General features: G+C 41.5%; 9 protein-coding genes across 13 annotated transcripts in view; 4 read left to right on the top strand and 5 right to left on the bottom strand.

Annotated features, from left to right (window-relative positions):
• Positions 1 to 95: 95 nt before the first annotated feature.
• On the bottom strand, positions 96 to 5,698 carry LOC6619436 (neurocalcin homolog). The gene is made up of 6 exons (XM_002043615.2): positions 5,664 to 5,698; positions 4,350 to 4,407; positions 931 to 1,030; positions 746 to 864; positions 495 to 683; positions 96 to 422 (listed from the first exon to the last, which is right to left on the bottom strand). The coding sequence occupies exons 3-6, from the start codon at positions 998 to 1,000 to the stop codon at positions 228 to 230; spliced, it is 573 nt and encodes a 190-aa protein (XP_002043651.1). The 5' UTR covers positions 1,001 to 1,030; positions 4,350 to 4,407; positions 5,664 to 5,698; the 3' UTR covers positions 96 to 227.
• On the bottom strand, positions 1,760 to 5,698 carry LOC6619435 (neuronal calcium sensor 2). Of its 3 annotated transcripts, none has more exons than XM_032717641.1 (6): positions 5,664 to 5,697; positions 4,350 to 4,407; positions 2,948 to 3,514; positions 2,732 to 2,875; positions 2,154 to 2,282; positions 1,760 to 2,053 (listed from the first exon to the last, which is right to left on the bottom strand). In XM_032717641.1, exons 3-6 carry the CDS (start codon positions 3,056 to 3,058, stop codon positions 1,877 to 1,879), a joined length of 561 nt encoding a protein of 186 aa, XP_032573532.1. In that variant the 5' UTR covers positions 3,059 to 3,514; positions 4,350 to 4,407; positions 5,664 to 5,697; the 3' UTR covers positions 1,760 to 1,876. The 3 variants fall into 3 exon arrangements, with proteins under 3 accessions (XP_032573532.1, XP_002043650.1, XP_032573533.1); XM_002043614.2 differs by having other exon boundaries at positions 2,948 to 3,163; positions 5,664 to 5,691; XM_032717642.1 differs by lacking the exons at positions 2,732 to 2,875; positions 2,948 to 3,514 and having other exon boundaries at positions 5,664 to 5,698.
• An 861-nt stretch (positions 5,699 to 6,559) lies between these two features.
• Positions 6,560 to 8,203, top strand: LOC6619434 (flightin). Of its 2 annotated transcripts, XM_032717640.1 has the most exons (4): positions 6,560 to 6,642; positions 7,151 to 7,414; positions 7,471 to 7,626; positions 7,691 to 8,203. In XM_032717640.1, the coding sequence occupies exons 2-4, from the start codon at positions 7,155 to 7,157 to the stop codon at positions 7,821 to 7,823; spliced, it is 549 nt and encodes a 182-aa protein (XP_032573531.1). In that variant the 5' UTR covers positions 6,560 to 6,642; positions 7,151 to 7,154; the 3' UTR covers positions 7,824 to 8,203. The 2 variants fall into 2 exon arrangements, with proteins under 2 accessions (XP_032573531.1, XP_002043649.2); XM_002043613.2 differs by lacking the exon at positions 6,560 to 6,642 and having other exon boundaries at positions 7,009 to 7,414.
• A 560-nt stretch (positions 8,204 to 8,763) lies between these two features.
• LOC6619433 (N-acylneuraminate cytidylyltransferase A) lies at positions 8,764 to 9,715 on the top strand. Its single transcript, XM_002043612.2, has 4 exons — positions 8,764 to 8,849; positions 8,904 to 9,094; positions 9,151 to 9,355; positions 9,410 to 9,715. Exons 1-4 carry the CDS (start codon positions 8,776 to 8,778, stop codon positions 9,684 to 9,686), a joined length of 747 nt encoding a protein of 248 aa, XP_002043648.2. The 5' UTR covers positions 8,764 to 8,775; the 3' UTR covers positions 9,687 to 9,715.
• LOC6619432 lies at positions 9,681 to 11,633 on the bottom strand. Its single transcript, XM_002043611.2, has 2 exons — positions 10,985 to 11,633; positions 9,681 to 10,927 (listed from the first exon to the last, which is right to left on the bottom strand). Exons 1-2 carry the CDS (start codon positions 11,538 to 11,540, stop codon positions 9,702 to 9,704), a joined length of 1,782 nt encoding a protein of 593 aa, XP_002043647.1. The 5' UTR covers positions 11,541 to 11,633; the 3' UTR covers positions 9,681 to 9,701.
• A 199-nt stretch (positions 11,634 to 11,832) lies between these two features.
• On the top strand, positions 11,833 to 13,289 carry LOC6619431 (proline-rich protein 36). The gene is made up of 2 exons (XM_002043610.2): positions 11,833 to 12,151; positions 12,211 to 13,289. The coding sequence occupies exons 1-2, from the start codon at positions 11,931 to 11,933 to the stop codon at positions 13,208 to 13,210; spliced, it is 1,221 nt and encodes a 406-aa protein (XP_002043646.1). The 5' UTR covers positions 11,833 to 11,930; the 3' UTR covers positions 13,211 to 13,289.
• A 72-nt stretch (positions 13,290 to 13,361) lies between these two features.
• LOC6619429 (transcription factor SPT20 homolog) lies at positions 13,362 to 17,647 on the bottom strand. The gene is made up of 4 exons (XM_002043608.2): positions 16,086 to 17,647; positions 15,815 to 16,024; positions 15,138 to 15,753; positions 13,362 to 15,017 (listed from the first exon to the last, which is right to left on the bottom strand). The coding sequence occupies exons 1-4, from the start codon at positions 16,163 to 16,165 to the stop codon at positions 13,554 to 13,556; spliced, it is 2,370 nt and encodes a 789-aa protein (XP_002043644.2). The 5' UTR covers positions 16,166 to 17,647; the 3' UTR covers positions 13,362 to 13,553.
• A 94-nt stretch (positions 17,648 to 17,741) lies between these two features.
• On the top strand, positions 17,742 to 18,748 carry LOC6619428 (uncharacterized protein C16orf52 homolog A). Its single transcript, XM_002043607.2, has 2 exons — positions 17,742 to 17,917; positions 17,978 to 18,748. The coding sequence occupies exons 1-2, from the start codon at positions 17,812 to 17,814 to the stop codon at positions 18,376 to 18,378; spliced, it is 507 nt and encodes a 168-aa protein (XP_002043643.1). The 5' UTR covers positions 17,742 to 17,811; the 3' UTR covers positions 18,379 to 18,748.
• A 916-nt stretch (positions 18,749 to 19,664) lies between these two features.
• LOC6619425 (adenylate cyclase type 2) overlaps positions 19,665 to 21,662 on the bottom strand; it is a 38,752-nt gene continuing 36,754 nt past the window's right edge. For both annotated transcript variants that reach the window (XM_032717675.1, XM_002043604.2), the window contains 2 exons: positions 21,209 to 21,451; positions 19,665 to 20,704 (listed from right to left, as the gene is read on the bottom strand). In XM_032717675.1, coding sequence (XP_032573566.1) covers positions 20,573 to 20,704; positions 21,209 to 21,451 — 375 coding nt within the window. In that variant the 3' untranslated portion in view covers positions 19,665 to 20,572. The remainder of the gene's footprint in view (positions 20,705 to 21,208; positions 21,452 to 21,662) is intronic.

Below are 21,662 nucleotides of genomic sequence, written 5' to 3'. Positions count from 1 at the left end.
AAACGCTTTGTTTATGATCATTTTATTATGAAAATTTTAAAACCTCAACGTGGGTGTTTTGGAACGGTCATAATAGATATTGTTTAATATTATAATTAAATATTATAAGAATTGTTTATTATTAGAAAGAAATATACATAATGGCCATACTGAAACAAAACAATTTAATTCGCAATTACTCTATACACGTTTAAATGATTATTGCTTGCTTTTCAATAGTAATTAAGTTAATGAGACTGTGGATCACACTGTAATAATCGTACTATTGATGGATCACTTTTGGCTCCTTCTATGAACTCTTCCAAGCTTAATTTCCCATCCTTGTTTCGATCCATTTGACGAAAAATCTTGTCGGTTCGTTTCTCAGGAGTACTCTCGTCCTCTGGCATTTTCATCACCGAGCCGACCATTTTATATATTGCCTAAACAAAGAAAAATATAGTAAGTGATTAGATTTATATTTTTGATTTGATCTTCGAGAACCATTAACGTACTGTAACAATTTCCAGCATTTCCTGCCGCGATATGTATCCGTTCCCATCAAGATCGTACATTGAGAATGCCCATTTGAGTTTCTGCTCGAGTTTGCCCCGCGATGTGACACTTAGTGCACACAAGAACTCTCTAAAGTCTATAGTGCCATCGCCGTTGGCGTCGAATGTCCGGAAGACATGCTCTGCAAACTGATAATGGAATCGCATTTAAGGTGTACATTCAAAAACCAGGGTAAGGTCAGAGCTCTTACCTTGCTGGCGTCACCATATGGGAAAAAGTTCCCATAAATCTTCTTAAACTCTTCTACTGATAAGTGCCCACTGGGGCAGTCCTTAAGAAAGCCTTTATACCATTCTTGAATCTCAGCGTCTAGATAAATATAAACAATAAAAGTGTTTGGAAATAACAACCACTAAATGTTAAATATTCACTTACCTGTGAACTCTGTGTTTTGCTTGAGATCCTCCAAAACTTCTGGTTTTAGTTTACTATTTTGCTTTCCCATTGTTGCAGAACAATTTCATTATACAGTTATCTTGAATGGCAATATAATATATAAAATTAACATCTATATATTTGACGATTGGGGAAAAGTGTTCATCGGGTACCGAAGTTTAAATACCCTTGCAGACAGATTCTTAATGTACAGTTGTAAGACCATCTTGCAGTGTAAACCTTTGGACATTTATATCAAAATATAAATGCTTTGCTACGAAATATTCCATGTATGTAATCAATACTTGGACTTGTTCGTCAAATGGTAAGAAGCACGCAACCATACAATCACGCATTACCAGTGAAGATATATTCCCAGTTACAAAATTGTAGTATTATCTAAAAAAACTTTACTTTTCTACTTTGTAGATAAGCTAAGTCCCCAAAGAATAGAATAGAATTTAACAGGCTTCTAGTATGAAAAGATGGCTAAGTAGTGTAAAATTGATTTTTAAAAATATAAGAGTATATAATACACAATATTATACCCAATTTTCCCGTAAAACAGCACTTTACTTTATCATATATGGAAAATTTATCCAGTAAATTTTCAAATTTCCTTGCCGTTTCGAATAGCGTCCAATCATCGGTTGCAGACAGTTTGTAATACACGTTAAATATTTTTTTTAGGCCGTCGAGACGAAGCTAAAAAAACCTCTTAAAATAAGTGAACAATGCAAATACGATAATTAAAATCATTAAACGATTCATGTTTTTAGATCTGGTGAAAAATTTTAATGTATTAATTTGAGTGACACACTGAAAATAGTTTAATGATTGCATAGTTTTATAGTAGTTTAATTTTAGTATAAGAAATATAAATTAAGTATTTATACATTTCATTACTGATTTCATCAAATACACACATATTGTAGGATATAATTGTTTATGGTGCCAACATTTTTGACAACTCCTCATCCTGCAAGCATCCTTTCAAGAACTCATCTTGGGTTAATTGACCATCGTTATTTTCGTCCATTTTTGCAAAAATATTTTTTGCTCTTTCTTCTGCTGAATCAGCTGGACGATTAGATGAGCACGCTCCTAGCATGTCATAAATTGCCTGAGAAGACCAAAATACGTTAATTGCAGTAATTGCATTACTAAATCAATCAATCATTCGCTGAATACCCTAGTGACTAGTCACACTTCTCAGTTCCTACCTGAACAATTTTGGTCATTTCTTGTATGTCTATAACACCATTGCCATCGACATCGTACATTCGAAAGGCCCACTTTAGCTTCTCCTCCGGTGTTCCGCTTGAAGTTACATCTATTGCGAGTAAAAATTCCTGCAAAAGCAATAAGGTGCTTGTTGTAAAATTCAAGTATGCAAATCAGGAAAGATGCCTATATGGGGAATTGTCGTCACAACACATGTGGATGCATCAATTATTTTAGTTTATTTATTATTTAAAGTACCATGCGCGAGGGGCCCACAATTGGCATAGCTATACAATAATAACACAATCTGCATTCTCATCACATCGACGATATACATGCGATCATCCCAATTGACGGAATATATACAAATGGTTGTTTCTTTTTTTTTTTTTTTTTTTTTTTTGTAAAGATATGAAAGTCTCTAGAATCAACAGTCCCAATTGAAGGACCTACGCTATGATTGGAATACCAACATTAAGTAAAACTAAATTATAGTTTTCGTGGCGACCGCAGCTTGCCATGTCCAAAGTGAACCAAATATAGTGTCGAGAGAAAAGGTGTAATTAGAGAGAATTACCTTAAAGTCAATATATCCATTTTTGTCCATATCGAATGTACGAAAAACATGGTCACAAAACTCTTCCGCATTTCCGGATGGAAAGAACATTTTATACATATCGACAAACTTAGCAGGCGTCAATCGGCCGTTGGGGCAATCTTGCTATATAGAAAAGGGAGGACGAACGGACATAATTTGAGACTTTTGCGCTGGTGTGGTAATATTTGTACTCACCTTAAATCCCTTATACCACTCTTTAATTGTGGCTTCGTCATATCTCGTATGCGTTTTTAAGAACTCCATGTCCTCTTTGGTTAAACGGTCTTTACTACTTAAGCACCCCATGTTTTCACTGTTTTTAACTTTTTAGGAGCTAATTGGTTTCTATTTAGTGTTTTTCTTTGTTTAAATTGCTTTGCCTGGCCAGTACATTTGACTTAATGTTTATTTCTGGACAGAAAAACTCCAAATCAATAATTGTGCTTGTATAGCATTACGTTAACGATATGTATGAATTGTGGCACGAACAAATTGAAATTTAAATTGAACGAGCGACTCATTTATAAATTTTTCTTTATAATAATAAGCAAAAATGTACTTGACTATTAACTTGTATATTTCAAACCTGATGTGTACCGAAGGACTAATCAAATGGTTGAGGCGCATGCGCGGAAATTGTCTCTATACATGACGATTATTGGTTAACCATATTTTCTGTACACGGTAGGACTTTTTTGAAAGGGGAACAGGGTTGCCACGTTTACCTACAATCACGTTATTTATATTTGAAAATGCTATGTGCTAAAGGGTAAAATAATTTGGGTAAGAAACATAATGAACATTAATGAGCGTCACACAAGTTCTCCCAAAGGTTATTTCTCGGTGTAAAAGCCAGTTTCAGTTTATTGCAAAGTAGCTTATTGCTAGCTGTTCGCTCATTATTTTGAGTTACGTATACAAGAACTCTAAAAGATTTCAGGCAAAATGTAACATTTTTAAGTCACCCTTAAGTGTTATGGAGTATTATTGTTTAGAAAATGTACAAAAAGCGATGCAGAGCTGCAAATTAAAAGGCTGAATCAGTCGATTCCCACGAAGAGCGGTTACCTCACCGCCAAAACGAACCGTCACACAAACTGCGATCACATCAGAAAAAGCGGAATGCCATTCTGGAGATAGCAAAGATCAATGGAAAGTGCAAACGATGAACAATGTTTTAGTTTCGCGCAGCGACGAAACAATTACTTCGATTTGGAGAGCGATATAGACGATAAATTAAAATAGACTTGGTTCCGTTTGTTTAAATATTTTTTATATTTTGCGCCAAAAGGTAGTAGAAAAATATGTGCTCCATCAATAAGTGGAGTTAGTCGTTTTTACCAAATAAAAATGAAATCATCTGCAAGGGTATATTATATTCTTCGTTTTAGAAAATCCGAATGGGTATTAAACATGATCAATTAGTATGATTGATTACTTTAAAGGTTTACACACACATTTGGAAGATATTTATTACAAGTCATATTTGTTTAATTGGCTGCTTAAGTATTGGGTTAGTCATGCATTTTAGGTTATAATTAAGCTAGGCACAAATATTATTGCTATTTATTTAATTGTACTTTTTATGTGTACTTACATGAGTTTAATTTCCGTCGACCTAGTCAAAGCATTATTTACCTCCTGAGGCTAATATGCTGAAAATATCAAAAGATCTGATTACTACAAATTCGTCATCTGATTTTAGCAAAAAATATTTATGAATTTATCAACTAAACTTAATTGTTAATTCGAAAAGATAGAAGGAAACTACAATAAATGAAACAACGATGAAATATCGCATCTTTGAACCCTCAATTTAAAATTTCTAAATAGCAGCTACGAAAAAATTCAACTTAAAGCTGTGCCATGAGCCAAATTCGTGCCAAACGGAAGGTAGTAGAGTTTTGAAAATGGCTAAGGTCATGGTCAATCTGGAAGCAATTAGTTCGCTTCCTGGAGAAACCCAAAACCTCATTTTGAACACGTATTTTGGAGAAGATGTTGGGAACAAGGCTATTTTGGGATTGTGGGTCACAATCAGCGCCTGTTTCACTAGATGACTGGTATACTTTGGCCCAGAAACGCGAGTGCGAAGACAATGCAGTTTGAAATCGCCTTTCGCGATGAACATACGCCGAATAAATGGAATTTTTGGCACACGCATACGCCTGCGTGTCACGTGGGGAAGGCACGACCCGCGCCTCCAGTTTTTTTCCCTGCCCTTCCTCCCCAGAGTTCGTTCGGTGTTATGGCCTTTTTATTTTGCATATAATATTCACACCAAATCGGGTTAGGGGCTCCAGTGGACTCCAGCCGGGGGAGTGCGGGGGGCAGCAGCGAAAGGCTGGCACTTGGACACCAATATTCCACATCGTATACCAAACCAAGTGTGTGCGGTTCGAGCGGGGGTTTCTTTGGCGATGGCTGGGTGGTCCAACTTGCTACACACGTTCAACTCCCAGTGGGCCTCGGGTTCTCGCTTACATAAATTGGCACTGTTTTCTTTTTTATTTTTTTGGAGCGAGAATTCGAATGCGAAATGAAATGCATTAATATAACCGGCTCGCACTGCTCGAACCGCTCGATTTAAATAAAGTAGTTTGTTGTTTGTGTCCATATGTGCGTGCGTGTGTGCGAGTGGGCATGGCTTTGTCACATGGTCCACTTGGCCCCAACGTACAATGTCCTAGGAAAATGATTTGCTTGCTCGATTTTTATTCTCCACACAAATTCGCCCTAAATTGTTATTTTTGATATTTACATATGTACATACGCATATGTACGCAGGTGCGTATGTACATATGTACGCACATGCAGTGTATATGCACGCAAAATGGGCTAAAGTGTGTATGTAGCTCGCGATTCACACGGGATTTTCGCCGCCTCCGCGCGAGGTGGGTGCGGTTATTACCTGAACGAAAATTACACATTGATTTTAGGCACATTTCTGCTACCCGCTGGGCTAAACAAAACCACTTTTCGCAAATGCAATAAACTTATTCGACCAAAACACAATCAATACAACAAATTTAGGGGTGGCTTAAATCGAGGCGATATATATTCGAGCCTTATCGATGTGTGCTACTGGTTTTCGCACTTGATGTATCGATAAGTTAGGGTGACCTTTTTCACGCACCTTAAAATAAAATGGTTGTAAATTAATTTCGGGGCTTTTAACAAAATTATAAGTATATATTTCAACAAGAATACCAATACGGTCAGAGTATTACTTAATTCGTAGATATAACCTATATAAACAAATTTTGGAAGTGTTTCACTTTCGTCGTTCCCGTGATAGAGTAACGGTTCCTTTTTAAATAATTAAAATTCTTATTGGATTCATGATGAAAGCAAAATGTACGTGCATCTTATTATGTTTTATTGCTTTTTGTTTTATTTAAATGCAATATTTTGTTAAAAGAACAAATTTAACAATTAGGGTGTTTTATTGAAATACAATGTTAAGATGTAAATGCTGCGTGGATTTATGTGTACATTTATCAACTAAAATTCATTATCTTTAGGCTTTTTCTGGAAAAAGTTAACAAGTCTTGTAGCTATTTAAAATGAAGTGCGTATAAATAAGCAAATGGTTGAAATAGATCAAATTGAGCTTGAAACATTTATTTGACTACTTAAATTTGAATCTGCTTACTAACTTTTCCATTGTTCCGGAACTTCTGATGCTGAAATGTGAAACTATTTAGTACATAGGTGTTAATAGCGTTTCGGCCAATTAAATTTGGTGTGTGAGTACGCATGCCAACCTTTGTATATAGATGTTGCTTCTCGATATATTTAGATTAAGTTTTCTAAGTGCATTTGTTTCGAGCATCAGTTCGATCATTTAGTCTTTTTTCCTTTATATCAGTATAAACACTATAGTAAAGGTACGGTCCCTAATTTTTCATTGGACCCAATGTCCTAGTTCTAGCTGCTAGAAAATCAATGTGGATCCCTTGCACGTCTAAAATAAGTCTATGATAAAAAGTCCTTTGGAAAGATAACAGTGATATTAGTGGCTTAAGAGATAAATACAATTCAACGAAACATGATGTAACTCATTAGATGCAGATTGTAATGCATTGAACCATTTAAATCGTCCTGAATTCGAAAGGTCTGAGAACGCCAGCTATTTGGGCGTCCTGAATTCCAAACATTTCTGATCAACTGCGAAAAAAGGTTATTTTTAAAAACGAAATTGAAATTTGGGTTGTGTTGCAATGTTATGCAACGTTAAAAGGTCAACGTCTATAAAAAATAAGAAGACAGTGAAATTTGTAAAGTATCTTATTGTGATATAATTGTGTGATGATGGCTTATGTTCCCTAGAGATCGAATATTGAATGTGAATCTGTCTATGATAGATATATTAACATTGAAAGAATTCCCTTTCAGTAATATGGCAGACGAAGAAGATCCATGGGGTTTCGACGACGGCGGCGAGGAGGAGAAGGCGGCATCCACCCAGGCGGGCACTCCGGCTCCACCCTCGAAAGCACCGAGTGTGGCATCCGATCACAAGGCTGACAGCGTCGTGGCTGGCACTCCGGCCAACGAGGAGGCTGCTCCGGAAGAGGTAGAAGAAATCAAAGCACCGCCGCCTCCGCCAGAAGACGATGGTTACAGGAAACCGGTGCAGCTCTACCGCCACTGGGTCAGGTTGGTGCTCCACTGCACTGCACCGTATTGTATCTTATGCAACCTGCACTTTTCAGGCCGAAGTTTCTGCAATACAAATACATGTACAACTACAGAACCAACTATTACGATGATGTAATTGACTATATCGACAAAAAACAAACTGGAGTGGCCCGGGAAATACCAAGACCACAGACGTGGGCGGAACGTGTCCTGCGCACACGGAATATCAGGTGGAGTAGCTAACCCGGCTTGTCTCTGTATATAATAGTTGTTAATATTTATTCTCCACCTCAGTGGCAGTGACATTGATTCGTATGCACCGGCAAAGAGGGACAAACAACTAATCCAAACACTGGCGGCCTCGATAAGAACTTACAATTACCACACGAAGGCATATATCAACCAAAGGTATGCCAGTGTCCTTTAAATGTACCAATAGAACCGTCGGACGAACGGATGAGCACTCGTAGTTATATAAAGGGTAACCACCCGTTGTCAAGAGATCCATACGTATGTGTATAGTAGTCAGTCAGTAAGCGTTTGCATATCTGCGCATCTCAAAACTCTGTATCCTGAATCTGCCTTATGGAGACCTTTCAAGAAAACGAATATTGTATATTTCCTACATGCGTAATTTCTGTTAATATATTGCCATATGTACTTATTCATATATATTAACACAACTTACCTCTCAATACATGGTATTTTTAAGGTTATTTGCTTCATTTTTAGCAAAGTGAGTAAATAAAACAAACTTATTTATATTGTAAAGCTTAAAATAAAAACTGTGCAATAAATAAAACTTAATAAACATTGATGTTTTTCTTATTCTAGTTCTTAAAGAGTACTTAAGCCATGGGGACTTAAAAACCTTGTAAAAACTTAACTTCAAAGCAAAGCAATTGGGAAATTTAATTTTTATTATAATTTAAAACAATCAATCGATCCAAGATGAACGTAAATTTGAAACCCACTTTGGTGAAAGGTGAGTGAGTACTGCCCTCCATGAACGAGTAATGGAAATCAGAGTAGTCCAAAGTCCCCATAACGTGTCTATTTGCATAAATCACAAATGCAACCCCTAATAACACACAATAGGCTAAATTAGGCTATTGTGTGCGTTTGAATTAGTACAAGTACATTTTAGAGTGAACCAATCCCAAGCTAAATTTCATTAAATTATTAAAAAAGCACAGGAGAACTCAAAATATACAAAAATAATATATAGTGATCATGAAAACTACTTTAAACATCTCTGATTTTTAATATTTTATGTAGTTAATTTATACTTACTGGCTCACCCTAATAAATATATCTTATATGGGAGTCACGATTTTTCTTTTTATTTTTATTTGGACTTCAACTAGAAGCACGGCACCATGATAAAACTGAAACCGGCGACTTTTCTTATTTTACTAGTTTTTCTTTTCGAAACCGGGTGTACGGAAAATTGGTGAGTGAAATGTAGAGATTCATGAGTGCTTTTAATTATTGAGTTTTATTTCAGTCTGAGCAACGATATTCATGCATTAATTTTGGCCAGGGGAGGCAGCAAAGGCATCAAGCTGAAAAACCTGGCTGAAGTTGGTGGCTCATCGCTTTTGGCCCGCACAATTATGACCATCAAAAATTCGACTTGCTTTCGACACATTTGGGTTTCCACAGATGACAAACGAATTGCCATCGAGGCGCAAAAGTGTGAGCATTAAATATTATCATGGTGAATCCATCTTGCAAGCTCTCAAGCACTTTAGATGGTGCCACAATACATCGACGGCCGGAGAAATTCGCCAGAGATGATACCCCATCACTTCATGCCATTTCGGAGTTCCTAGATGTTCACAGGAGTATTCAGGACTTTGCACTATTCCAATGCACATCCGTGTTCCTGAAAACCAAGTATATTCAAGAGGCTGTTCGAAAGTTCGAGTCCCATGACTGCGTTTTTGCCGCTAAGAGGTACAGGAGGTGCTCAAAGTAAGATGTATGTTATTAAGAATCCATCTATTTCAGATCACATTACCTGCGATGGAAGATGGTCGATGGGGAATTGATGCCAGCGGAATTTGACTTGAGTGCCAGGCCAAGACGCCAGGATTGGCAGGGTGATATTGTGGAAACCGGAATGTTTTACTTCTCGAGGAGAAAACTGGTGGACAATGGGCTACTGCAGAACAATAGGTGCTCCGTTGTGGAAATCGATGCCAAGGATAGTCTGGAAATTGACTCTAGCCACGATCTGACTCTAGCCAAGTACCTCTTAAGTAGTGAAACCAAAACGGAGTTATAGAAAGAAAGTGTATGTTCATTGCTCTTGAATGGTGGTTTGATTTTGTAGTTTGGGCTTCACACTCTTTGTTGGCCAGGCTATCACGGAGGTGTAGCGACTGATTCGCTTGGTCAGGAGGCGTGGCACGAGGGCGTTGCTGGTGGGTCTCAGGACCAAGCAAGTCCTGCCAATCCGAGCGACACACAAGGAGGTTGGGCTGGGATTGGTCCGCACAAATGATGCTCCTCCCATGGATCGGCGTAATTTCGCCCTTTTGCTGGTTGCTTGATCATTTTGGTTGTCCTTGGCATCCTGGGGTGTCTCCTGGACCTGGGCCTTCTTGTTAAATATGGGCTTCATTCCATCATGATTGTGGGATCTTTCGCTGGACTTCAGTGACTTTTCCTTGGATGGGTAGAAGTTGCTGCGTCGCTGGCTTGGTTTCAAGGGGCAGCAGACTCTTTGGGCTTGTTGCTGCTGCCGCTGCTGCGATTGGAACACCTGTTGGTTGTTGAAGGGTCCCAGGCAGTGGCAACAAGGATGGGGGTGCACCCTGCACTGGGAACACTGGTTGCACAACGATTGGCACGAGCAACAGGGATAAAATCCTCCGGAAATCGGAATATTCGTCTGCTGCTGGAGCGCACAAGTGGAGGTTCCGAGAACTGGGTGCATCACGTGCTGACTGATCTGACTACCTAATCCCATGGAAGGATGTGATTCCATGCTCGACACAGGACAGCAGGATGTGCCACCATTGTAGCAGCCGTTTGCAAAGCTCTCCGGCTTCAGCATGCAGCAGTTGCTTCCGTTGGCTGGACATTGATACTGATTGCCCATCTCCATTGGACAGACTTGACTCGTCCTCGACGGATAGCAATTGCTGCACGTGCAGCAGGAGCAGCTGCTCGGCGTGGCGCACAGGAACTGCTGGCCAGGATACATGACAGAAGAACCCGATGTTGCCGCCCCCGGCTGGTTCATGGGCATAAAACTGATGGTCACATATGGCGAGTTGTTGGTCGGATGAACTCGAATGTTCGGATGTTGCTGCAGCGTCAAATGATGCTGCATATGCTGCATATGCTGCTGCTGCTGCTGCAGGTTCTGATGTTGGAGCAAGGACATGTGCTGTTGATGCTGCTCATTCAGTGACGGATGTCGCTGTTGTTGCTGTTGCTCCCGACTTAAATTTGAAAGTTTTTGGCGGACCTGTGCTGCAGTTTGCAGGGATAACTTGCGAGCGGCTGGTACAGTATCACCTGGGGAGGAACACAGACATAGAAGCAATCTAAAAACAGGAGTAATGATATCATTACCTTTCTGGTTGCTATTGCTGGTGGTTGGATACTGCGGAAAGGCTTTATCAGTCTGGGATCCTGCATTAGAAATGGCGTAGGAAAGCGAGGTCTGCTGCGCCTGACACTTGGAGGTTTGGTCCTCCTTCGACTGTTCCATGTCCTGTTGAATCCGATTCCTAGCCAAAGCGTCCTCGAGAACCACGAACGAAGGTCTATTCGCCAGATCTTTGTTGCAGATCTTAACGAAAGGCGGCAAAGTCTCGGTTTTCTTGATCTCCTCTATGGACTTGGCATTCTTGCTCTTCTCCAGCTTTTCAGTTGAATCATCATCGATGTCATTTGAATCCCCTTTGAGCACAGCTATGCACTCTTTCTTGGTTTCTTTAGTGCCATTCGTCGATGTGGAGTTACTACTGTCTGCTCCGCTTTGGGGATTCTTGCAATCATGATTAACTGAGCTAATTTCGATGAGACCATCAGTGCCCACGGTAATCATGAAACTGCATTTGGCCACCGCTTTGTCATTTGATTTGGCCGATTGCCCTGATGATTCATTCTCGCCTGGGGCCTCCATTTTCCTTAATTTTGATGTGTTTTCCGGGTGGTGTGGGTTTATGTTTCCTAACGCATATCTAAAAGTATTTTAGGTGATAAATGTGCTGTCAACTTTGAAATGATCATCTAAACTGGTTTTCCATTACTATGTTAGTAGTAACCAAAACGTTCGTGGTGTAAAAGATTTTAGAACCATATTAATATTAACAAGAGAAAATCATCTAAAAACTGGAAACAATATTTATTTCTTAATATAATTATAATCTTATATAGTAGAGCCGCAAGTTTGGTATCAATCAGTATGTCTCAGCTTTATGATGTCAAACATTTCTACACCTTTTGTGCTTTAACATGTACACAAAATTGTCATATCCGGGAGTTGGCCTCGCCGGGTGGTGAAGAGTTGAAGATGTTCTGCACGGAGAGCTGTGAGCACGGATGCAATGCAACCTCGTCGGGCAAGCTGATCGCCAATGGAAACGGCGGTGGCCTACAGTCGCAGGGAAACTCACAGCATCAGTTCACCATGTCCTATGCTCCACTGTCGACCAACGATGTGTCCTCCAAGACCGAGGTGGAGCCACCGCGACTGGGCATGTGCCTGGTCACCGAGTGTCCAGAGGGTTTGAGGTAATTTATTTATGAATTTCCTTGGAAAGTAATTTCATTCCTAATCCCTTCCTCTCCAGCATTGACTGCAATGTGCCACTTCCGAATTCTTTCAATTTGGATGAGTACAAGAATCACATGATCTGCTCGAGCTGTACCCAGTTCAATGGTGGCTTGGATAGGTTTGGCCAGCCAGGTACAACCGCTCCAAGTGCCAGTCCTAGTGCCAATCCATATCCAACTGCGATGCCCAATCCCATCCAGGCCTCTCCTTGCAGCTTTCATGGCCAGTGTTGTTCAGCCGGAGGACCCTGCACTGGATGCGATTCGCAGCCCAAGCCATCAAGATGCTATCAACAGGAATCATCGTTGGCTCAAGGAGCCCCAGCGATGCCGCAGATCTTTTGCCTGGCACCACCCAGTACCCATGGTGGCGTAAATCAGCCCGTTTACTTGTGCAGCCTGATTCCAGTGCCGCCATCGTGGAATCTGGTGCCGATGGCCCAACCGCAGCACTTGCCGCATCAGCAGCTGCTGACGAATCCCGCACAGGACTCGCAGCTGCCGCTGCAGCAATTGGTGCAGTACGACCTGTCCTTCAACCGCCTGCTGTCCGAATTGCGCAAGGAACGGGAGAGGTCCTGTTGTGAGCTGCAGATGCCACAGCCTCTGGCCTTCCAGCTGTATGCGCCCACGGTTAGGTTTCTAGATCAGCCAGATGCCAGTTCGGCGAAGAGAGGGCCTCAGTGTCCGCCGGCAGCTCCTTGTGCTCCTCCAGCTGCACCACCACAACCACCATCCTTGTCTCCATCCCCACCAGCCACATCTGCCTCCGCCGCCGGGCTGCCCAGAGCTCGTTCGGCCAGCCCGAAGCGCAGTCGTTCGTGTCTCCGGAACAAGGATCTCTGGGACAGTGGCGCATCCGTACCAGGTCCTTCCCCCTACTCCTCGCCCCCCCAACATGCGACCGGAAATGTGTGCATGAAGTGCGGAAACTGCTGGCACTGTCCGCGCTGCAACTGCTCCAACTGCTTCTGGCATCCCGGCTTGGTGCGAGCTCCTCCAAGAGATGGTCGCTAGGGAAGGGAAAGAACTGCAGAAGAATACGCACTCCTACACTGTAAAAGAAGAAAGTGTAATAAAATTTCTGCTCCTATTTCTTAATTGAAATTAACAAATATTTAAAAGTTACACCTTCAATAATGAGAATATTTATTCTTGTAAAATGAGGAGATAGGAACTTTTAAGGGTGTTTTTTTTTCGTTTATTAGCTTGTAATATTTAAAACCTATTTATAAATATTTTATGATACACAAAAAAAAGCTTAGTGTTACATAAAATGAATTCTTTCACAGTTTCTAGAGCAGCTGGTACTTATATCACAAGTAATATTCGTTAAACACAGAATTATTATTAAAAGTAATTATCGATCAGACTGCATGTTCATAAAGCTAGCCACGTAGTTGGACATGACCGGGGTTATTCCGAAGTGGTCGTTTCTGGGCTCGAGGGGTTGGGATTGCGGATTCCGGTGGCCGGGCAAGATCAGCGAGGCTGGCGGCAAGGGAGTCCTCATTTGGCGAGAATACGGATCCGATGCCAGCTCGGAAATCCTTGTGCGACAACGCCTAACTTTCTGGACAGAGGGACTAACCTCGGTGCAGGTCCTGCTGCTGGATTGGCAAAATGGAGGTGGCGGAAGGAGAAATCTTCGCGGCAGCTCAACTGCCGTGGTATGCGACTCGGGTGCTTGGTAGTTCTGCTGCTCATGGTAGGCTTGGATGCGCTGTTGATACGCCACTGATTCCTGGTAGGCAGTTGAGTATATGTAGGATGGATCGTACAGGAAGGCCTGTTGCTGCATTATGTAGGTCTCCGGGCTCATATGGGCATCTTGATGCACAAAGTGCTGTTGCTGCTGCTGCTGCTGCGGCGGTTGTGCTCCTGGTTGCTGTTGTATCAGCAAATGTTGCCGCTGCAAATGCTGCTGCTGCTGCTGCTGTTGCAGTTGCCCCTGTTGGAGTTGCTGCTGCTGGTGCCAGGACCAGGCCAGAGACTTCTCCTCCAGCTGGCGCTGCTGGTCAGCCATCCTCAGCTCGAGAGTTTTCATATCGGATCTAAGTTGGCGCTGCAGTTGCTCCCTGTCCAGCTTGAGCTTCTCCTCCACTTTCTTGAACTGCTCCATTTTGAGCTGGAACATTCGCTTCTCCTCCGCATGCTGTCGCTCGCAGATCAGACGCTCATCCAAGACCTTCTTCATGGACTTGCTCAGGTGATGCAGTTGATTCCTCTGACGGTTCTTGATCCGCTGATACAAGACTCTCAACTGCTGCAGATTTTCCTTGCCTGCTTGCTGCTGTTGCTGGAAAATCGCTTCGTGTTGCTGCTGACTGGCTGGCAGCTTGAATTGATGTTGCAGGTATGCAGGTTGATTCTGGATGTGCAGCTGCTGCTTGTGGAATAGCTGATTTTGATTGGTGTAGTTATCCGCGTTTTGGGGATTCCATTGGAAGGATGCCTCGTGGGCGACAGAAGCCTCAATAGTCGGATGTGGCCCGAGATTTTGATTCATTCGATCGGCGGCGTTATTGTTGCAAGTGATGGATGGGTGATACGCATCCTCGTTGCACACATTCGGTTGCACAATGTGGTGAATTAACTGCTGACGCAGTGCCGTTTGTCCGAAATCTTCAGGGGATTCCGATCTTACGGGAGCCAGGTCTTGCACAGGAACTTCAGCAGCCTCGTGGATTAACTGGTTCTGTGTGGAAGAGTTAAAGAAGCCGATGGCCTGTGGTGGCTCAGGTGACTCAAGCTCCTCTTCTGGTGATGGTTCAACCTGTTCAGGACTCACTAATTCCTGGGTATGTGGCACTTCCTCCTCCTCCTCTTCCTCCTCCTCCTCCTCCTCCTCCTCCTCCTCCTCTTCCTCTTCCTCCTCCTCCTCCTCCTCCTCCTCCTCCTCTTCCACCTCCTCCTCCTCCTCCTCCTCCTCCTCCTCCTTCACCACCTGCTCCTCTTCCATTTCCTCGTCCACCTCCTCGTCCAATTCCTCCTTCACTATCGTTTCCGGCTCCCCTTTCGAATCTGGATTGTGCCAGGAAAAGTAGGGATAGTGCTGGCGTTTGGAGGTGCTAGTTCTTATCACACTTTCACGCTGGCTCTGCAGGATTTTGCGGCTTATCTTTTCCGATTCCGAGTCAGACTCGACTTCCTTCTTCACAAAATCGTACAGCATAATGTTCATTTCATCATTATCGCATAGTTGACTCTGCTCCCCAGTTTCTGTTTCCAGATCGGGCATGCTAAGGGGTAACTCCCTAGGACTTTGGGACACTTCGGGTGGCTCATCAATGCTTTCTTCCTGCTTAATGTCCATAGTTTCGGAATCAATGTCGGCTTCTTTGGATCTCGGATAACATGCCTCCTTCATTTTCTTAGCCACGTAGCGAGGACGACCCGAACCCACCGGAAATTTCAGCATTCGGAGATGGTACTCCCGATTCTTGGCGTATTTAGTCAGTGTCCTTGTGCGCTGCTGAAGTTCGCTGCGCGCGAGTTCTTTGGGTATGAAAAGTAGTTTGTTGGAGAAAGCAATCTCTCTGCGCTTCTTTGTTTCAGCACTGAAATTAAAAAAATTACCATTAAAACTAATACTTATAGACCATATTCGATGGGGCTTACAGGGATAGCGAGTGCCTTTGTTCGAGGACAAGAGGTCGGCTTGTATCGTCCTTTGCTGGACTGTTAAAATCTTCGTGCTTATGCTTTAGATCCTTGGGTTCTGCGTTATCCGAACTAACGACTTCTTCTTTGTTGGTATCTTCTGGATTATTAACTTCGCTTTCAGTTTCCTCTTCATCAGCACGAGTACTGAGTAGGTTTTCTGGATTTCTGTATATTAATTAAGTATATTAGTGATAGTAGTAGATGAAAGTTTAGTTAGTAACCTTACCCGTCGATAGCCTGGCGCTCACTCATAGGTTGAGGCTCGGACTCGGACAGCAACTCGGATTCTGATTCGGACACGACCATGTCGTGCTGAGAACTGCCAGCAAGCACCTTTCCCTTTCCTTTAATATAATTGAAAATTGTATACAAAAGCGTAGTTATTGTTTGCCTGCGGTTTAGGATGGCTGCTTTGGACTTTCCGATGGCGCGGAGTTGGTGGCTTTAATTGACTTTCGACAAAACTTGTTCACTGTAAATAGAAAATGGAGGAGTAACATTAGTAGGCATGGGGTGGGCAGAATGGTTAAACAAAAAAGTTTAGCGCAGTTAAAATAAACCAAAAAAAAAATACAAATATTGTGTATTGTACAAAAATGATTATTAAATTGTATAAAAATTTTATAAAACTTAATATGAAACGTAAGACCAGAAAATTTCTTTCCGTGCTCGCTTACTCTTTCACTTTCATGTGTTTGAAAGTGAATCAAATTCCCCGATACCACAGCCCATCATAATTTAGATCCATTTGTAAACAGGAACCGAGCTAATCAACAAACAAATAAATCCCCATTTGTGGCTGACCCTCCTCCGCAGGATTTCGAGCTGATATCGAGTTTCGTGCTTGGGGCTCCTTGATGTCGCGACGAAATCCAATCCAATCGAATCCAATTCAATGCCGGAGGATAGCCCAACCGTGCGAATGTTGCGTTGCACATCCGAAATGTGAATGAATGCAAATGAAATTTGCTAATAATAATACGACAATTACATGGCCCGCGGGCGATAAAAAAATGCCAGACCCACAAGCTCCCGAGCGGCAATTATGGGGCATACACCGCCGGCTTGCCCAATAGATTTCACTGGGCAGATATGGCCACTGGCCGCCTATCAACCCATCCACCTGTCCAGCTAAACGGAACCCACCCCGTTTGTGGCGCTGGCCGGCATAACCTGGGTCAACCTGGACGAACTGAGTACACTAAGGACACGTCAGCGGCGGCCAGGTGAATGTGACGTGGCCACATTCAATTCCCTCAATTATAATTGGAATGTTAACTCTATTTTTCCACACGAGTCAGCCAGTTTCTAATGCCAGTGCATGGCAAACGGATAAATTCTTGGCTAATAATGTTCTATGCACTTTTTGCCAGGGCTTTGTATTAGTTTAGTGAGTACTTACGATCTTCTTGGCGAACTTATTCTTCCTGTTCAATCTTTCTCACGGTTTAGCTGATCTTTTACAAAATTAAAATTTGTGCTGTATTTTTGCTGTCTAAATTGGATGAATTGCATAATACTTTTTCAATACTTTTTAAAGCCCTCATTTTAATTAGCCAACACTTAAAAATGTAATAAGGATAACAGAATTTTTAAAATTGCAACGTATTTAATTGCTTTATGGCAATTTTACTCATCTAATTAGCAAAGTCAATAGGAAATATGAGTCATTAAGTATTACTGATGAGCATCTGAACTTTTCAATTTACTTGCAATTTTATTGAACATCTTAAGGTAGATTAATTGCAGCATCAAATCAAGAAAATGTTTTGAAATGCTAATTCAAATGTACGCGCGTAGCTGTGAACTAGTTTTACTACTAGTTCCAATTACTAGTTCATTCGATTAGTATATACAGAGCTATCGCCGTTTGGCATTTTTTAGTGCATTGCGCGCAGTAGAAAAGCAAACATAAATAAGCGGATAAAATTATATCTAAATTTCGCATCAGAATGGATAAACTAACGACAATTAGTGCCACGCTTTTCATGGCAGCCGATGTCTTTGCGATTGTGAGTCTGGCGCTGCCGGATTGGATCATCACGGAGTCCGGAACGGGTAAACATGGCAAACAAGGAAGTGATTCTAGATGAATCGTAAATCTCTCGATATTTGCAGGTGACATCCGATTGGGACTGATGTGGACCTGCATGACGCTATATAACCGACCGCAGGTGTGCTATACCCCCGAACTGCAGCCGGAGTGGCTGATTGCACTGATCTGCATCTTTGTGGGCTGCATCTGCGTGACCACCACCGTCATTCTGCTGGCGTCGTCCTCCTGCAACCGGAATGTGATTCCGTACGCGCGCTGGGTGGGATTCACGGCCATGGTGCTCTTCTGCATGGCGGCCGTAGTCTTCCCGCTGGGATTCCATGTAGAGGAGATCGGCGGTCAGGCCTACCAGCTGCCCAACACATTCAAGATTGGCATCTCCTACATCATGTTCGTCCTGGCCTTGTGGATCACCGTCGTGTCGGAGCTCTTTGCCGGCAAGGTCTGCCTGCCGCACTTCTAGAGACGTGACCACGGCATCGCTAGATTCCTCATTTCATTTGCAGTTTGCTCTGTGATTTGTTACACCTTTTGTTTTTCCCTAATTGTTTTAGCTCTCAATTGGTAGGGTGCACTTAAAACTCTCTCTATTTTAGTTAACATATTAAAATTAGGTTAAAAAAGCTGGAAACTCGAATATGAGGTACACGAATCTCCCATGCACTTGGCACATTTTAAGAATTATTTACTTTAAAACCTGATTTTATCCTAATCCTTAGTTGATAAATGTTTAGTAAGCCAGACTTGATCATATCTAAGGAATAAGCGTAGCCCTAAGACCATTTAGTTAGTACAATTTTGTTATACGAATACACATTTTGTATTTAAACTGAGAAAAACATGTATTTTTGTGTGCTCAAAAGCTTAAGGCACATGCGGTGTGCCAATCTTCAAGTCTTAAGCTCAAATTCCACTCACAATCTTTCAAAATAAACGTGTTTTTCACAAATTCTTGAAATGTATGCTGATTCCTTCGTTAATGTGGATCTGCTCATGAAAAACAGATTGACTTGCACAACAATTTCACGACCTATGTCAATTGTTTATATGTTTTACTGTTTAGACGGTTTAAAAATCCATGCGTAAATGAACTTGCGTTTATTCGCGATTAATTAGGAATACGATTATAACTTTCCAGGCGTTTCATAAGCACAACTTATTTAACATTTATTATTGAAACTTCAAAAAAAATATAGATGCATATATTCTCGCGAGGAGTTCAGTCACTTGGAAGATCGCGACAGCAACTGAAGCAATGAAGCCACACATTGGAGTAGGGATCTCGGCGGAGTCCCGAGGTCTCCGCATGCGTCGTGTGTATACATACGAGTGCAGCCATGGCCATGGGGCTACTCGCGATCCCGAGAATGCTGAGCCAGCTCCTTTCGATCCAATTCTAACGAGGGCTGCCAGAGACGAAACACTGCTGACCCAGCACTGAAGACTGTCTACGCTTTGCTTACAAGATTTGTTTGCAATCCGAGCCGCCGAAGCACTTTACAAATTCCTTCACAGCAGACGACCATATAAACAAACTCCGCCACCCATTCAATTACAACACGATAGGCGCTCAAGATCGGATTTTAAGTCATTCAACACCATGGTATCATAAGAAGTGATTCCTCTGAAAATTACTGCCAGTCGAGTTGTAATTTCCATGCCATGCTAATGTTTATATTATATATATTTCAAGATCCTGTCATATGCGTTAATCGTCGAAGAGAAAACACGGCATTTTTGAATACATAATAATATTTTATTGATTTCCTTTATTTATCATTTAATCAAAATCAATTAAATTGTCCGATAATATCAAATATTGTTCAATGAATCTACTGCAGCGTGTTTGGTGTGCCAACAAACATCTCGTTCATTTATTCCAGCGCAGGTACTTCGAAATCAGTTTCGAATCTTGAGAGTTCGGTTGATGGTATCGCATCTAAGCAGGTGAGTTTTCATCGGAGGTATTGTATCGAGTGGTTGGTTGGTTTGTTGGGATGCGATAGGTACACAAGATGTATCTTATAGAGTAGTGCGCTTTGGTGGCTTTCTCTTACTTAGTTATGTACATAAATATATCAAAAGATGATGTAGTGAATAGTTTAGTAGTAGTAAAAAACATCCGAGTAAAAAAATATATAGAGCTTTAATTGATTCTCCCTACAGAATTTAACTAGTGTCGTTTGATCAAATCGATTAGTTTAAACGAACTGATTTATTTAGTGTATGCTCTTCGCAGTGGAGAGGGAAACATATCTTGAGAACGAAAACGAGCAGATACTAGATAGTAGATAGTAGATATGTTTTTGGATTTTGGCGGGGCTGTTGAATTTGCATTTCATTGTCTATCATAATTTAATTCGAATCGTATATAAATATAAATATTCGCTGTTTAAGTGATGGCTTCGCATAAGATTAGCTAACAAATCGTACGAAATAGTCAATAACAATTTAACACTACCAACTAACTAAAAACAAATTGTTGCTAACAATACTCAACTGTGCGCGTGCTGAGCAACGTACTTAAATGCCTGCGATTGCAATCCATTACAACTAAATGATAAGCTCAAAGAATAAATAAGAAGATGCTTCTAAGTGACTTTTGGACATTAAATAGATTAAATAGTATCAACAGCAACTGGGTGACGATCGGTGATCTACAACTTCCCATCGAAAGGTGTCTTTACAAAGTAGGTGACTAGATTGCCCTTGCCCTTCACATAAGTCAGGCCTCGGCACTCGCACTCGTAGCCGGCGGTCATCAAAATCTTGGCCGTGTTTTCCGTCGTCTGGGGGAGAGAAATGGAGTTGGTTATACCAGATATCAGATGGCATTACTGAATATGAACTAATTAGCATGCAACTCAGAACTTAAACAAACATAAATGGACATTGAACACAAGCGGTCTGATTTCTCGGTTTTTTGTTCAAGTGCCCAGTAAACTGATATGTTATCATCCAGAAGATGAGACTAGCTTCAATGGGTTTCTCTGTCTTATATAAATCTCTATTAACTATTAATCCGTTCAAGAAATGTTAGCTAACACTTGAAAATGAGGGAATATTATATCATTGGACCTGTTTGTTCACTTTTGTTTAGCTCGATGGCAGCATCTATGTATATATTGAAATTGGCATTATAGTTAACGTGTAAATATGTTTATTAAATATAATAGTAAATGTTTCTTAACTGCACTTCATTCAAGGTATGTAGTTTACTTTAAAATGTTTGAAACAAAAAACTGAAATAATAATACAGGACTATAATTTCGGAGTCCAGGATACCCACTCACCTGAAGTCGTCCCATTACGCCACATGAATCCATGCGGGAGGCCACGTTGACCGTGTTGCTCCATATGTCGTACTGCGGCTTCTGGGCACCAATCACGCCGGCAATCACCGGACCGTGATTGAGTCCGATGCGGAGACGGAATCGTTGGAAGGACTCGCGATTAATCGAGTCCAGTATGGACATCAAAGCAATCGCAAACTCCACCAAAATGACCACGTTGTGCTCCTCCGTGCGCTTCTCGTCCTTGATGGGGAAAAACAAAAACAAAAAAAGGAGCAATGCGTTAGAACCGATTCGATTTAGTCCTCATTTCTTGCCGCCTCCTAGAAACCTCCTCCGCCTCCTGCTTCCGGATTCAGCTAATCCCAATCCCCGCCCCACATTCGACCCTCATTTGGCGACCCTTTTTTTATTAGTCTGCTGCTCTGGCCTTTGTTGGGCCAATGTGATTTGA

This window comes from Drosophila sechellia, chromosome 3L, assembly GCF_004382195.2.
Source record: "Drosophila sechellia strain sech25 chromosome 3L, ASM438219v1, whole genome shotgun sequence".
In the NCBI taxonomy this organism is placed as follows: Eukaryota; Metazoa; Arthropoda; class Insecta; order Diptera; family Drosophilidae; genus Drosophila; species Drosophila sechellia.
The sequence above is the reverse complement of the archived record's forward strand: the minus strand, read 5'-3'. Positions and strand labels throughout refer to the sequence as shown.